The sequence below is a fragment of the Erpetoichthys calabaricus genome, chromosome 5 (assembly GCF_900747795.2).
Source record: "Erpetoichthys calabaricus chromosome 5, fErpCal1.3, whole genome shotgun sequence".
In the NCBI taxonomy this organism is placed as follows: Eukaryota; Metazoa; Chordata; class Cladistia; order Polypteriformes; family Polypteridae; genus Erpetoichthys; species Erpetoichthys calabaricus.
The window spans coordinates 85,891,458-85,908,411 of NC_041398.2; the positions used below are offsets into that span (position 1 = coordinate 85,891,458).

Consider the following 16,954-nt stretch of genomic DNA (forward strand, 5'->3'; position numbering starts at 1 on the left):
GGAAAATCAATAGGGCTGTTTGGCTTTTAAGTATGCGAAGCACCGCGGCACAAAGCTGTTGAAGGCGGCAGCTCACACCCCCTCCGTCAAGAGCACAGAAAGAGAGAGAGAGACAGAGAAAAACAAGCAAGCAAAAATCAATACGTGCCCTTCGAGCTTTTAAGTATGCGAAGCACCGTGCAGCATGTCCTTTCAGGAAGCAGCTGCACAAAAGATAGCAACGTGAAGATAATCTTTCAGCATTTTTAGACTAGCGTCCGTATCGTCTAGGTGTGCGAACAGCCCCCCTGCTCAATCCCCCTACGTCAGGATCAGAGAAAGTCAGCGCAAGAGAAAGAGAAATGTAAGCTGGGTAGCTTCTCAGCCATCTACCAATAGCGTCCCTTGTATGAAATCAACTGGGCAAACCAACTGAGGAAGCATGTACCAGAAATTAAAAGACCCATTGTCCGCAGAAACCCGCGAAGCAGCGAAAAATCCACGATATATATTTAAATATGCTTACATATAAAATCCGCGATGGAGTGAAGCCGCGAAAGGCGAAGCGCGATATAGCGAGGGATTACTGTATTTGCAAAGTGGAGGTTTCTTGTAGTGGATTGTAGTATAAGGAGTTCCTTACGTTATTGTGGAGCATTTCCATGGATACATTGGTGAGTAAACAAACAGAGTTTGCATTCAATACGGAGGTGGACAGGGAGCCAATGAAGTGACCGAAGGATTGGTGAAATGTGTTCATATTTCCGTACCCTCATCAGGATTCTTGCAGCACTATTTTGAATTTGTTGGAGATTTTGAAGGCTCCTGTCGGGATCCTGATGAGGAGTGCATTACAATAATCCAGACTGGATGAGACAAAGGCATATACCAGTTTTTCTACATCACAGAGGGAGAGGTAGGGACGGAGTTTAGCTATGTTTCGGAGAATGCAATTTTACAAAGGTGAGGGACATGTGTATCAAATGACAGATGGGAGTCTAACTTGACACCCAGATTTGTAACAGAAGGGTAGAAGGTAATGGTACAGTCAGAAAAGGAAATACAATTTACAGAGGAACAAAGTTGATGGGGGGTGCCAATTAAAAGAGCTTCAGTTTTAGTGCTGTTCAGCTTGAGGAAGTTCTTGGACAACCAGGCCTCAATCTCATCCAAGCAAGAGGAAAGAGTTGATGGAGATGTAAGAGAAGTCGAATCCAGTCTCACATAGAGCTGCGTATCATCGGCATAGCAATGGAATGAAACTCCATGCTTGCTGATGATGTGACCCAGGGGTAGCATATACAGTAGATATTAAAAAGGGTCGGCCCAAGGTCTGATCCTTGTGGGATCCCACAGGTGACAGTGTGGCTATGAGACTTAGAGCTGAGTATGTGGCCTTGGGGGATGCTATCTGTAAGATAGGACTTGAACCACGCCAAAGCAATACCAGAAAGTGCAATTATATAGTGAAGACAATGAAGGAGAATATTATGATCTACCATATCAAATGCATCTGTGAGGTCCAGGAGGATAAGGAGTGATGGAGAGCCCTGGTCAGCAGCCATCAAGAGGTCATTGGTGATTCTGACCAGGGCTGTTTCTGTACTGTGAGAAGTTTGGAAAACAGATTGAAATTTTTCAAACAGATTTTTTGAGGTGATCCTGAAGCTGAAGCAAAACAACCTTTTCCACAACCTTCGACAAAAATGGAAGGTTGGAGATCGGACGATAGTTTGCTATCACTTCAGGTCTAATGAGGTCTAATTTTTCCGGTTTTCAAGGCCAGTGGGACTAAGTCGCTCTGAAGAGAGTGATTAATGATATCAGCAATAAGAGGGCTTAAATCTGATACATTAGCTTTTACCAGAGGAGAAGGAAAAGGGTCCAATGAACACGCTGAAGGCCTCATCCTCTGTATGATGCCCTCAACTTCTTTAACTGTGGTACAGAGGAACTGGGAAAGGCAGCCCATTGGCTTTGATGTCTTAAATAATAAATATCCATAATCTGTCACAGTTGTAGCAAGAACATAATCACAATGTTTGAACATTGAGTATTTTACAGGTGCAGTCACTGAATACAGTTTAACTGTCATCACAATGTACCCCCTTTCAGAAGGCAAAATGTATGAAAGATGTTTGATTTATGACTACAATTTAAAAAAAATTAAAGGAAATTACAAACAAAATACTCTTTAACATATGGGACTCTCTAATGTAAGGTCGAACAAAGGATGCATCCATCCCTTCAATTACAAAACTACAGTTAAACAGTTCCATTCATCATTAGTTAAATACAACCACTTTGAACAAATTGTGGTTTGTATAGTAGGTTATTTAAATATGCAGTATCACATGGAAGACATGGAATTATGTGCGATTCCTAGCGTTTTTCTTTGCCTTTTCTGACACCAACCAAAGCATATTAGTGGTTTCTTCCATAATTAAAATCACTGCATTTTCTGAAGATTGTAGAAAATACAGTATTCCAAATTGAAGTAAAAAATTATCTTTTCCAGCTTGATGCTTCCCCTGACACACCCTCAACAAGAAAAGAGCAGGTTTACATCACAGGCATGAGGTGCTCACCAGAGCAGCCTGGTTTTACGCCGAAGAAGTCCAGTATCGACTGCATCCTGGCACGAGGGGTTCTCATCGAGAGAAAACGCGAATATCGGCAGAGTTTCTTACCAGACTGTCGATTTTTGTAAAGTGTTTGATGCCCTGTGGGGCATTCTGAGACTTTGCGGGAATCCCCTGAAGTTGTGGGATATCATGGTCAACATCTACACTGGTAATGTGAGTGCTGTACAGAGTTGAGGAAGAACCTCTGCATGTTTCCCCAGTCGATTCTGGGGTTTGTTAGGGGTGCATTCTTGCTCCTACTCTGTCCTGTGATTGCATTGACTGGGTGTTGAGCAGGGTTGCGGGGTCAAGCAGCTGTGAGGCATCTGTTGGTGAAGAGGGATTCACTGATCTTGACTTTGCCGACAGTGCTATGATCTTCAGGGAGTCAATGAAGACTCTGATCGGGGCTCTCGGGAGATTGAGTGATGAGTGCGAGTGTCTGGGCTTGCGAGTGGCCTGGATAAAAATCAAGATTCAGGAGAATGTCGACCTCGTTGAGATGTTTACTTTTCTCAGCAGGGACATTCATGTCTCTTGTGACTCTCCCTATGAAATCAGTAGACAGACTTGGAGAGCATGGGGAGTTATGAGGTTGCTAGAATGGGATGTGTGGCACTCCCAATATCTTTGCAAAAGGAAGAAAGTCCAAGTCTTTAGAGTCATGGTGCTTCCTGTTATGCTATATGATTGAGAGGCATGGACATTATCCAGTAACCTGACGCAAAGACTGGACTGCTTCGGTACCGTGTCACTTCGGAGAATCCTTGGATACTGTAGGCTAGACTTTGTCTCAAACAAGCGTTTGCTCATGAAGTCCTGCATTGTGCGTCACTTATGCCACTACGGGTGCGATTACCCTAGGTTGATCCGGCTCACAGGATCCTCATTGCTGAGGACCTGAGTGGCTGGACCAGGTCAAAGGGAAGTCCATGTAACACCTGGCTGAAGCAGATAGATGGTCATTTCCAGAGGGTGGGACTGGACTGCATGTCTGCCTGGGGGGTTGCCAACTGGGAAAACAAACAAACAGAAGCTTGTATGGCCCAGAGTACTCTACAAGTATGTCATCAAGAGGCCACTTGACTAAAACAAGGCCTAGAACCAAGCCTGAATTTGATTTTCATTGGTAAACACAAAATCAGGCTCTGCTTCTAAAATACCCAGGTAAAACCTGAAATGAGGGGAACTGCCTTCGACAATGCAAATAGATTTCATTCAGGTGAAAGATATTAACAGTGGAGAATAATATGAACTTGGCTCTGGCTGCAGGTTTATGAAATGTTATTTAACTTTATGGCCAAAGTTTTCTTTAGCTCAGAGGTAAATGCAAATTTACGAAGCTGTATTGAAAAGTAGCACTTAAAAAATGTTTTCAGTCTGCTAATGACTGTCGCAACCCCATTTGTTACAATCATCACTGTTACTTATAACAAACAAACTGGTCAACTGCTTTAATTAATAAGGTCTCATTTGTGCTTCATGCTGAAATACAGACTTATGCTTTTGTATTTTTACTTTTTCCTATTACTAAACATTTACTCAGTAACTGTTAAAAGGTCTAAAGGTTTGACAGCCTTCGACCTTGGCTCATTTCCATAGTCCACTGATGCCTGTAGAGACTGTTCCAGGCTATCCATAATGACACCCTGGAAATAATTTTAATGATAAAACTGCACAAGTCTTAGCAGGTTAAACTGTTCACTCATCCTTCTGTCTTGAAAATAATAAAGAATTCCCATCAACAGATTTTTAGAGTAGGGTATCAATTATCAGAGTAGTCATTTGTAAATTGGTAGTTTGTGGAAAATAATTAGCATAACATAGCCATATGTGACATATTTAAAGGCATGTGTATGGCAAAGGACAATGAAGTTATTTTTCATATCATATCCACCTCCTCATTGGAGGAAAAGAGCTATGAAAATAAAGTACCTCTCTGCCTCTCCATTAGCATGTAAATTGAGGTAGCTTAGCAAGTTTGCAAAATCATAAACTTTAAAAAAGTATAAACTACCCTGCACAATAACAGTTTACCTAAGATACATTTAATATTTACATAAGCTTCTCACATATGCAACATAAACAGTAATAGCCTTAACTCCTTAATGCTTGGCCTGCTATAGTTTAATCTTTATAAAGGTAGCTAAATAATCCTCATCGCAGACTTAAGCATTACTTGGACAGAAAAATGTTCAAAGAAGTACTCCTTCAAATAAGAAACTTATGACACTCTTTTACGGTCTGTTCCATCTCCATTCTCCACAACTTAGCTTTCAAGAACAATGCACTACAAACTCAGTCATCTTCAATTCTGTTTGAACTATAAATCACTAGCATTAGCCTTGCTCCATTTTTTGTAAACAATTAAAAAAATTTTTAAAGACAAAAAGAGGAAAAAAAAAAGTGCTAGCCACAGACCTTACACATCCAGATTATAATAAGTGATTTTTAGTAAGTGCAACTCTTTTTTCTAAAGATGACACAGGGGATGGAAATGATAAATTAATATGAGCTGCTGAAAGTTCTAAAAGAAACAAGTTGTAAAATAAGCTCCTCCATGAATCTACTAGACACTGGTCTTGCTTTTTTCCAAGCCAAATACCAGGAGGTTCTTATCAGTTAAGGAACCCAGTGAAATCAATTTATTATTAGAGGATGAAAAGAAGTATGATGAAAAATCAAGAACTAAAAAAAAAAAGCTGTGAAGAACATGGGATAAACACATGCACAATTAGCAAAATAAAGGTGGAAATGGAGGTTCACAAAGATGTGGCAGGAGAGCACGACCAAACACATATGAAAAAAGGAACCAGGCACTTTAGGACAGCGTAAATTACAAACTGGGTCAGGGGCTAAATCCATTAAACACTGTTTTAATGGAGTTGTATAAAACATATGGACATGCCTTACTCCATGATAAGATCGTGTACCTGTGTTTATGATTTTCATGGTCAGCTAATGTATCTCTCAAATAAAAATTCTGCTTTCACATAACCTTTCCCGGATTCTGCAGAATTTTCCATATCATCAGCTCAGGTAAGAGGTCTGCTCAAAAATAACTAAAAGTTAGCCCTTCCAAAATACTTTGCTGTTATTCTGTGCTCTGCCCCTCTTCCTTAACTCCATTTTTTCTCACATTGCATCTAAACTCTTTTGCCATCACTTTCATGTATTTTCCTAACCTTTTTTTGTCTGTGTGCACACATCCTTCTCAACTCTCCAATAGACTTCCAACTTTATTTGGAAATACCTTTTCATCTTTTTGTGACATCTATTTTGTTTTTTTTTTTACTTATTTCAAACTGCAAAAAACCAAATATAACCAGATTGTTAAAAGCATTAGACTGTACACTGCGTGACTGGCGTGGCTGGGTTTTCTGCAATCATCTGACATACTATTAAAGGTAAGCACTAAACTGGCATAAGAAATGTTGGTACAACCCCACTTCCAAAAAAGGTGGGACGTTATGTAAAATGTAAATAAAAACGGAATGCAATGATTTGCAAATCTCGTAAACCCATATTTTATTCAACATAGAACATAGTAAAATGTCTCACATTTGATATGTTTTCTATTTCATGAAAAATACTAGCTCATTTTGAATTTGATGGCACCAACACATCTCAAAAAAGTTGGGATGGGGCAACAAAAGGCTGGAAAAGTAAGTGGTACTAAAAAGAAACTGGTAGATGAACATTTTGGGCTAATTAGGTTAACTGGCAACAGGTCAATAACATGATTGGATATAAAAAGAGCATCTTAGAGAGTTAGAGTTTCTCAGAAGTAAAGACGGGCAGAGGTTCACCAATCTGTAAAAAAAACTGCATCTACAAATTGTGGAAAATTTTCAGAATAATGTTCCTCAATGTAAAACTGCACAGACTTTGAATATCTCATCATCTACTGTACATAATATAATCAAAAGATTCCAAGAATCTGCAGAATTCTCTGTGTGCAAGGGACAAGGCCGATAATCAGTATGCCTGTGATCTTTTGTCCCTCAGTCAGCACTGCATTAAAACAAGCAATATTCTGTCATGGAAATCACTGCATGGGCTCAGGAACACTTCCAGAAATCATTGTTTGTGAACACAGCTTACTGTGCCATCCACAAATGCTGGAAACAAATCTCTGTCATGCAAAGAAGAAGCCATATATAAGCACGATCCAGAAACTCAGCTGTCTTCTCTGGTCCAAAGTTCATTTAAAATGGACTGATGCAAATGTGGAAAACTGTTCTGTGGTCAGACAAATTAAATTCTTTTTGGAAAAAATGGACACCACATCCTCTAGACTAAACAGGAGAGGGACCAACTAGCTTGTTATCAGTGTTCAGTTCAAAAGCTTCCATCTCTGATGGTATGGGGGTGCATTAGTGCCTATGGAATTGACAGCCTGCACCTCTGGAAAGGCACCATAAATGCTGAAAGATATATACAGGTTTTGGAGCAAAATATGCTCCCACCCAGATGACATCTTTTTCAGGGAGTGCCTTGCATATTTCTGAAAAACAATGTTAAACAGCATACTGTATCTATTACAACAGCATGGCTTTGTAGTAGACAAGTAGTCTGGGTGCTGAACTAGCCTGGCTGCTGTCCAGACCTTTCACCGGTTGAAAACATTGGGCACATCATGAAATGAAAAATATGACAAAAAAGACCAAGGACTGTTGAACAGCTAGACTCATATATTAGACAAGAATGGGGCAACATTCCTCTCCCAAAAGTCTAGCAACTGGTCTCATCAGTTCCCAGACATTTATGGACTGTTGTTAAAAGGTATTCTACACAGTGTTAAACATGGTCCTGTCCCAACTGTTTTGAGACGTGTTGCTGCCATCAAATTCAAAATGACCTTATTCTTTCCTTGAAATGGTACATTTTCTCAGTTTAAACAGATCATATATTTTCTGTTCTACTGTGAATAAAATATATTTAAAAAAAAAAAAAAAGATTACGTGACACAATTTTATTCAAATATGTACTAAAATCCATCCATCCATCCTCTTCCACTTATCCGAGATCGGGTCGCGGGGGCAGCAGCTTGAGCAGAGATGCCCAGACTTCCCTCTCCCTGGCCACTTCTTCTAGCTCTTCCGGGAGAATCCCAAGGCGTTCCCAGGCCAGTCGAGAGACATAGTCCCTCCAGCGTATCCTGGGTCTTCCCCGGGGCCTCCTCCCAGTTAGACGTGCCCGGAACACCTCACCAGGGAGACGTCCAGGAGGCATCCTGATCAGATGCTCGAGCCACCTCATCTGACTCCTCTCGATGCGGAGGAGCAGCGGCTCTACTCTGAGCCCCTCCCGGATGACTGAGCTTCTCACCCTATCTTTAAGGGAAAGCCCAGACACCCTGCGGAGGAAACTCATTTCAGCCGCTTGTATTCGCGATCTCGTTCTTTCGGTCACTACCCATAGCTCATGACCATAGGTGAGGGTAGGAACATAGATCGACTGGTAAATTGAGAGCTTCGCCTTGCAGCTCAGCTCCTTTTTCACCACGACAGACCGATGCAGAGCCCGCATTACTGCGGATGCCGCACCGATCCGCCTGTCAATCTCACTCTCCATTCTTCCCTCACTCGTGAACAAGACCCCGAGATACTTGAACTCCTCCACTTGGGCAGGATCTCGCTACCAACCCTGAGAGGGCACTCCACCCTTTTCCGGCTGAGGACCATGGTCTCGGATTTGGAGGTGCTGATTCCCATCCCAGCCGCTTCACACTCGGCTTCGAACCGATCCAGAGAGAGCTGAAGATCACGGCCTCGGGAGCCCACCTCTGAGTCCCCAGGCTCTGCTTCCACATTGGAAGGCATGTTAGTGGGATTGAGGAGGTCTTCGAAGTACTCCCCCCACCGACCCACAACGTCCCGAGTCGAGGTCAGCAGCGCACCATCACCACCATATACAGTGTTGACACTGCACTGCTTCCCCCTCCTGAGACGCCGGACAGTGGACCAGAATCTCCTCAAAGCCATCTGAAAGTTGTTCTCCACGGCCTCCCCAAACTCCTCCCACGCCCGAGGTTTTGCCTCAGCAACCACCAAAGCCGCATTCCGCTTGGCCTGCCGGTACCTATCAGCTGCCTCCAGAGTCCCACAGGACAAAAGGGTCTAAATCTAAATGTATTAAACTGTAACAAATAAATGTTTTATTTGTACTATGACTTTGTTGGTCATATGTGGCGAAAATTAAAACCGTATGGCATTTTTGTAATAATGAGTCATATTCAAAAATAACAATGACACATGTAAGTAGACTACAGCATGGGAAAGGCGCTATATAAATAAAATGTATTATTATTATTATTAAATTCATTAAATACACAGTACTTTACAATGTCATGTATTTAAAAATGTCACCCAAATAGGCTTTCTCAAAACAGCTTTCACACAGCATATTCCAATTCAAGTGATGTAAAAAGGGCATCAGTTGATTTTTTTATTGTTAGTTGTTGGTTGTAGAGGGTCAGTGACTAACAGACATTCAAATTTCTTAAACATAAAAATTTTGATAGATGTACCCAAGTTAAATTTTTATTTAAATCTCAAAGTAAAAATTGTTGGATGCTTCAGACCATGACAGAAAACAGTTATGGAGCTTGATCAATTATAGCATTACAGAAATAATGAATCATTATAGCGCATACATTTATCAGTCACTTTATTAGGTACACCTATTCACCTGCTTGTTAATGCAAATATTTAAATCAGCCAATCACATGGCTGCAACTCAAAGAATTTAGGCATGTTTACATTGTCAAGACGACTTGCTGAAGTTCAAACCGAGCATTAGAATTAAGGTGATTTAATGTGGCATTGTTGTTGGTGCCAGACGGGCTGGTCTGAGTAACAGTTTCAGAAACTATTGATCTACTGGGATATTTACACACAATCATCTTTACAGAGAACAGTCTGGAAAAGGGAAAATATCCAGGGAGCTACAGTTCTCTGGGTGAAAATGCCTTGTTGATGTCTGAGGCCAGAGTAGAATGGCCAGACTAGGTCAAGCTGATAGAAAGGCAATACTAACTCAAATAATCACTTGTTACAACTGAGATATGCAGAAAAGCATCTCTGTATATCCAGCACGTCGAACCTTGAAGCAGATGGGCTACAGCAGCAGGAGACCACACCAGGTGCCACTCCGGTCAGTTAAGAACAGGCAACTAAGGATACAATTCACAGAGGCTCACCTAACTTGGAAGAACATTGGAAAATGGTGCCTGGTCTGATGAGTCTCGATTTCTGCTGCAACACTCAAATGATAGGGTCAGAATTTGAACATGAAAGCATGGATCCATTCTGCCTTGTATCAACGGTTCAGGCTGGTGTAGTAGCACCAAGTTTCTTTGGGTGTATGTTTCTGATTACCTCTCTTGGACAATCAACATGACCTCTATTGTCAAGAAGGCACAACAACACTTCTTTTTTTCTGAAGCGAATCGGCTTGCCACAACCCATTACTACCACCTTTTACAAATAAACGGTGGACAGCATTCTGACAAACTGTATTACTGTGTCATTTGGGAACAGCAAAGCCCAAGAGCGCAAGACTCTGCAGCTTGTAGTGAGGACAGCTGAGAGGATCAAAAGGATCTCCCTCTCCTCAATCCAGAACATTTTTCAGACACATTGTCTGAGTAGAGCCTATGTCATTGTAAAAGACGTCTCTCACCCGTCACACGCACTGTTTGACCTCCTGCTCTCAGGTAGAAGAAACCGCAGCATTAGAACCAGCACAGACAGATTATAGAACAGCTTCTTTCCCCAAGATGTCAGGTTTATGAATAATGTCACATGTCACCCAGTACCATATCCCTATAACATTCCCCAAATTATGTACTGTCACTCTGCACTTTCATTTGGATATCGACCATTGTTCAAGCTTTATAGTCGTATATCCTTTGTCTTGTTGCTCTGGTTTTGGTAATGTTATGGTGTATGTTAAATGTTTGTTGTTTTGTCTATGCACCAGGGGCTGTAAGGAATTAAATTTTGCTCACTTATATGGGAATGAGTGACAAAACAAATTGAGTTGAGCGGAGTTGTTGGTGGTAGTGTAATGGTGTAGGGGATATTTTCTTAGCACACTTTGGGCCCCTTAGTACCAACTGAGCATTGTTTAAATGCCACACCATACTGGAGACTTGTTGACCATGTCCTTCCCTTTATGACCACAGTGTACCCATCATCTAATGGCTACTTCCAGCAGAATAACGTGCCATGTCACAAAGCTCAGATCACCTCAAAATGGTTTCTTGAACATGACAATGAGTTCACTGTACTCAAATGGCCTCCACAGTCACCAGATCCCAATCCAATAGAGTAACTTTGATATTTGGTAGAAAGGGATATTCTCATCATGGATGTGCAGCCAACAAATCAGCAGGAACTGCATGATGCTATTATGTCAATACTGACCAAAATCCCTGAGGAATGTTTCCAGCACCTTGTTGAATCTATGCTGTGAAGAATTACGGCAGCTGTGAAGGAAAAAGTGGTTCCAACCTGGTACTAGCAAGATGTACCTAATAAAGTGGCCAGTGAGTGTAAAATCAAAGTACATATTTGGCTCACTCTATGTTAAAAGAAAAAGGATAACATATTTATTTTCCTCTTACAATCATGCAGTGTGCCATGAACTTGGAAAGATCCCACAGTGATCAGGTTTTAGTACACATTTATGGTAACAAGACTAATTTTCAGGTTTAGTGATGTTGCAGTATGCCCTGGACCTGTGGACTTCAAGCAGGCTAAGAACAGTTGCAGTATGCTTCGTAAAATCAGAAAAGGGGGGGTAAAAAAACCTGAAGCACATCATGAGCAGGTTTAATAGACATAGTACAGTGAGTAATGTTACAAAATGGATTCCACACGCATTGGAGAGGCTGAAACAAACATGAAAAAGTACTTACATGTCATTTTAAAACAAAAAAAACTGAAACCCTATTTTATATTTGGACTGAAGTATAAGGTTATACGGAATCAAACATATTTTAACTCAAAACCACAGAAAAAGACAAGTGATGCATATAAATATTTATATTGCAGAATGTAAAAAGTAGAAAAATACAGATAAAAATTTTGCCATAAACTTTCAGTAAAAAAACATGGAGTCACTGTCCTTAATTAAGAAATCACACACTTGCCAGTTCAGAAAGTGCGCATTGAAAAATGCTGCCAGTTTCATCCATGCTGTATTCCTTTAAAGAGTGGAGGAGGTATCAAATCATATCAAAATTCTATTTGCAACATACAATTCTACACATAGTACCAATTGTAATGAAAAGCTTAGTTACAGAAGCTCAAGAAAAAAATATACATAAAAACAACAACAAACACACGTTAGAACATCTCCAGATCTGATATGAGATCTCTTGCATTAGGCATTATATACAGCCTATGCTGTACTGTGACGTTTGTGAAGCAATGAGAACTAATTTACAAACTGCGTCAAGACTCTAAGTGTTTCATATGCTTTACTGACTGTTGGATTAATTTGGTTATTAGGAAAAATGAAAGACGCGTATCAACCCATCTGAATTATCTACATAATTTGGGAAAGGAGTCACAGAGAGACAATTATTCTTCAGACACAGTTCTACTCGCCTTTGTTACTTTCTATAGATTTCAGGGCCTTTTCATACACTCAAAGTGAACAACATTTACAATAACAAATACAACACTGATTTCGATCTAATGTTTCTTAACAAGTACAATTTTTATTAACTTAAAGGGACAGAGCAATGGGGAAAAAAGGACATCCCCATGAAACCTAAGAGCAATGTGTAGGAACAGGTCATTAATTAAAGGAGGGAGAGATACTAATTGCTGGTGCATCACCATAAAGGGGAAACCACAAGGCAGACTGAACAAACCAAAGAGAAACATGACAAAACAAGACTAGCTGTGGATTACTTAAACTTTGTACTGATCGTGTTCTGCTGTTCACCGTAACAGCACTTACATCTGAGGATCAAATTCTCTTAGTATCATACTACATAGTACCATAGCAAAAGATCAAGACCAGACTCTGGTACACTGCTACTGATCCATGGAGACTCTCCATTATATGCTTTACCGTCACAATCCAGTTATTAAGTTAATCCTTTTTATAATGCCATACAGAAAGTGGGCCTACAAATTAAGGCAAAATGTGTTTATACAATGTTTGTATATATTTCATCCAATAGCATCAGAGGAGCTTACATTTTGAGGTATTTAAGCCAGGACAGCACTGTAGGATAAACAATTATTTTAGCATTAAGGATATAATCCCTTTCTCATCTTGGATTAGCTGACATTTTTGTGCCTCCAGGGTGGCAATAATCAACTTAACCAATATGTTGTTTTCATTTTCTTTCTCTGTAAATCTCAGTGCATGAAAGATGTGCTGGTACAACAGCCTACTGCAGTTATTTATTACTGGGACCTTCAGGCACATTGTCTTTCTACTCCACCGTCAGTGGAATACAAAAGAGTGCTGTACAGACTTATTCACCTTGTGACATGTAAGCAATACAGTAAAGTTAACATTTCAACACATTTAATTTTATCTCATTATCCAAATTATGTGCTGTAGTGGGTGGTCCAAATCTACTCATAGACTTACTTGTAAATCAGTCACAGAGTACACATGCTGACACACTCACTCACAGAGAGTCAAATAACACCAGCTACTTACAACCCTGAAAGGCAAGACACCAGCATTAACAGAAGGATAAGTGTTTGTGTGCCTGTCTGTGTCATAAAACAGTATGCTACGTATCTGTCATTCCAAAAAATGGTGCAGTACAAGCATTTTCAGTAACAAAAATGAATTGCATTTTCCATTCCAACAGATGGCGCATCACAAACATTTGTAGCAATAAAATGCCTTGCATTTGTCATTCATACAAATGGTGCAACGCTAACATTAAAACTGCTTTTACAAATCAAATTCCAAATGGCATAGGACAGAGATATAACCACTGCTTGGTTTATTGCAAACATTACCACTGAGGTCTACTTTGATCACTTAGATTTCAACTCTTCTTGCACATTTATGGAGTTCATAAAAGGGATGGATGAATGAAAAAACAGATGGATTCATCAAGTACTATTATGATCTTTGGACTACAATGTTTTGTTTTCTTTTAATTTTGTGTTAGCTCATTCCCCCACTTCAGGCAAAGTTATCTCAAAATCTTGCATGCTGTAATTTACTCAGCTAATAAAAGGTGTCATTTTGCTTCACGTCTTATTGCGTTCACAAATGGCTAATATATCAATATTGCTACTGTACTTTACAGACCATGATGCTTATTATGAATCCTAACTGCTGAAACAATATTTTAATATAGTACCTTTTATATCTCACAAAGATTTACAAAGACCTAAACTTTAAAGAAACATGTACATCAGAATAATGTCACTTCTGTAAGCTCGATCGTGATTAAAGGGTTTGCTGCGATGACGCGGGAATGGATCGACCCCTAACTACTTACTGTACATGTATCATATCTGCAGTTTCATTCTGAAGGTGCATGTAATTTTTTCAAAACATGAACAAAACAAAAAAAAATCTAATTTATCATTTTTGTCAAGTGGTTTTCCCCAATATTGCAAGCATACACGTAAAACAATGGATTGTTCAAAACATCCTGTGAAAACAGATAACCAAAAAGTCCCGATAAGCAGGACACGGTGACGACATTGTTGTTGTTTTTTTAACTCAAACTTTTTGATGAAACACAAACTGAACTCGTTCACTACATAATGTAATCAAAGCTTGAACCGTAACCCTGAAAGTCCTACCTGCGATCTGTCGTTTTTTGAAAAACATGCTTGAAAACAACAACGACCGTAACTGAGAAGACTGGCGCAGGGTGCTGCGTGGCTTCCTTTACACAACAACCCCCCCCCCGCTCCCATTTTTCACCTTTGCTCGGACTCTCCAGGCACCTGTAATTCATTGATAAGTCTCACCCTGGCCGTTGTGCGCCGCTTCCGTTTCACCACCTGCTGCTGCTGCAGCGGCTTCACTCGCCACTTTCCTCACTGACTGAACGGGACATTCGCTGCCTTCTTCGCGGGGCTTTCCGCCGGTGCCCACTAGGGAAGATCGCTGTCGTGCCGTCTCCGTTTCCATTTCGGAGCTCTGTTTTTGCGTCGCCTGCTTTGTCTTTTTTTCCTACTGGTCTTTCTTTTTAAGTGGTGAACCCCGCCCCTTTGTGTGTTATGAATACTGCGCGGGACAAACGGGAAACAGTAAAAGGATACGCCAGCCGGGCATTTTGGCTTTAACTTCTTTCCGCAAAGGCTTCTCAGAACCCCACTCTGTTGGCCCCGGGCGTCCCTGCCATCCTCAGCCATTTTTTTAATATATATAAGACCTTGTCAAGATTATACGGACATGGATACGTAGTGAGCAGGAAGGTAATACAATGGCAGTCTACTCGTTTTTATCATCTTAGGGAACCTGAACCCTTTCACGCATTATATCAGAGAGTGACGAAGTGTTATACATGCACATAAACATTTCATTGCACTGTACACACATAACAATATTAGGTTTGTCCCAATACTGTACTCTTCCATTACATACGTATTTCTGTGTCTGTTACTTTGCGGACCCCCCCAGCCTTCCTATATATTGGCCTGACAGATTTGTTAGGACATAATACTGTTGGTGTCACATTGAGGATACCTCATTACTCTGGCTTAGACGAGACAAACGTTTACAGACTCATGTCATGTGTAGCTCATTCAGGTAACGAATCACAGGAGTATTAGGGATCAGTCCCATCACAGGAGACCCTCAGACTGGTCCAAGCCATTAATTACCCTGTCAGTCCTCGGAAGAAACTGTTCTTCCTGATATAAAAGTTCAGTTTTTAAAAATCATATAAAGCGTTCTGTATGTAGTGGTTATGCTAATGGTATTTGCTAGTATAGTTAAGTGGCACAGACTTGTGCCTCTTTTCTTGTGTGTAAATCAAGACATGACATTTATAAGCTGTCATTGCTGAAGCCTAGCTGGATGGTGAAAGGGTGCAGAGAGGGGTATCTGTCATGGCTTTGGACTCCAAATCATTTTTTCCATGCAGCAGAATCTTAGCCTGAGCAAGACTGGAGGAAAGTTCTAATCAGGTACAGGGGAACTTGTCACAAATCTTGATAAAGAGTGGACTGTCAATATTAGTGGAAAACGTGGCCGCTCAAAGAGGTATAAGAAGGCTTCTAATCTGCAACTTCTGAGTGAGCAAGAATTTTGCATATTGTGTATATTATTATGCTTTTTTTGCTGTTATACCTATTTTTTATTTTATACTTTTTTAACAAAGTGGTAAAGTGAAAGTAAGATTTCCATTATATTTGATGTACTGTATATGGGAGACCTAAAATTTGAAATCCCTATGCCATCGCTATCACATCTGTAATACTGAATGGACCTGGTATCCATATTGCATACAGTGCTTATAAAAAGTATTCACCTCCTTGGAAGTTTTCATAGTTCATTGTTATAAAACATTGAATCAAAGTGAATTTAAAAATAATTCATCTCTTAAGTACCCCCCCCTTAACATGACACACCTAAATCATCATTGATGTGGCCAGCTGGTATGGACATCACATAATTATGTGATAATTATCACATAATTAATTTAATGGAGATAATGTTTGTTGTCAAAGGGTTTCAGATGACTGTAATATAAACAAATGCACCTTATCTGGAAGGCCCAACTTGTGGTGAGTTTTTATCATGGCCCAAACTACTCAATGAAGACAAAAGAACACTGCAAGCAACTCAGTGAAAACATGATATTTTGTCTAGAGTTTTCCAGAAGCTCCATGGGAGGCTCAGGAGTCAGCTGAAAGAATGTTATATGGTCAAATGACCATAATTGAGCGTTTTGGCCATTAGATTAAATCTTAAAAACACATCATCCCTAACATGAATCACGGTGATAACCACATCATGCGGTGAGCATGCTTCTCTGTGGCAGGCCCAGGAAGGCTTGTGAGGGTAGATAGGAAAATGATTGCAACAAAATACAGGGACTTCCTGGAGGAACACTTTGATGCAGTTTGCAAGAAACCTTGGGATGAGATTAATTTTCCAGCAAAACAACAACCCCAAGCATCAAGTCAAAGTTTCATAGGAACTGCTTAACAAAAAAGTGCTAATATTCAGGAATGGCCATGTCAGAGTCCGGTGCTTCTACATCAGAGTCAGAATTTTTCCTAGAAATTAAACCAAAAGTCTGACTAGAATAAAAATCTGGCCTACTCCAGAGTAGGACATGAGAAGTAGTTATGAAGCACCTCTCAGTCACCCTCAGCAAGGAGTAAGAATTC

The 16,954-nt window shown here is 40.3% G+C and overlaps 1 protein-coding gene across 1 annotated transcript in view; it reads right to left on the reverse strand.

Annotated features, from left to right (window-relative positions):
* LOC114651771 (SH3 domain and tetratricopeptide repeat-containing protein 1) overlaps nt 1-14,993 on the reverse strand; it is a 73,156-nt gene extending 58,163 nt beyond the window's left edge. The window contains 1 exon segment of the mRNA XM_028801729.2: nt 14,582-14,993. Coding sequence (XP_028657562.2) covers nt 14,582-14,744 — 163 coding nt within the window. The 5' untranslated portion in view covers nt 14,745-14,993.
* Between the last annotated feature and the right edge of the window lie 1,961 nt (nt 14,994-16,954).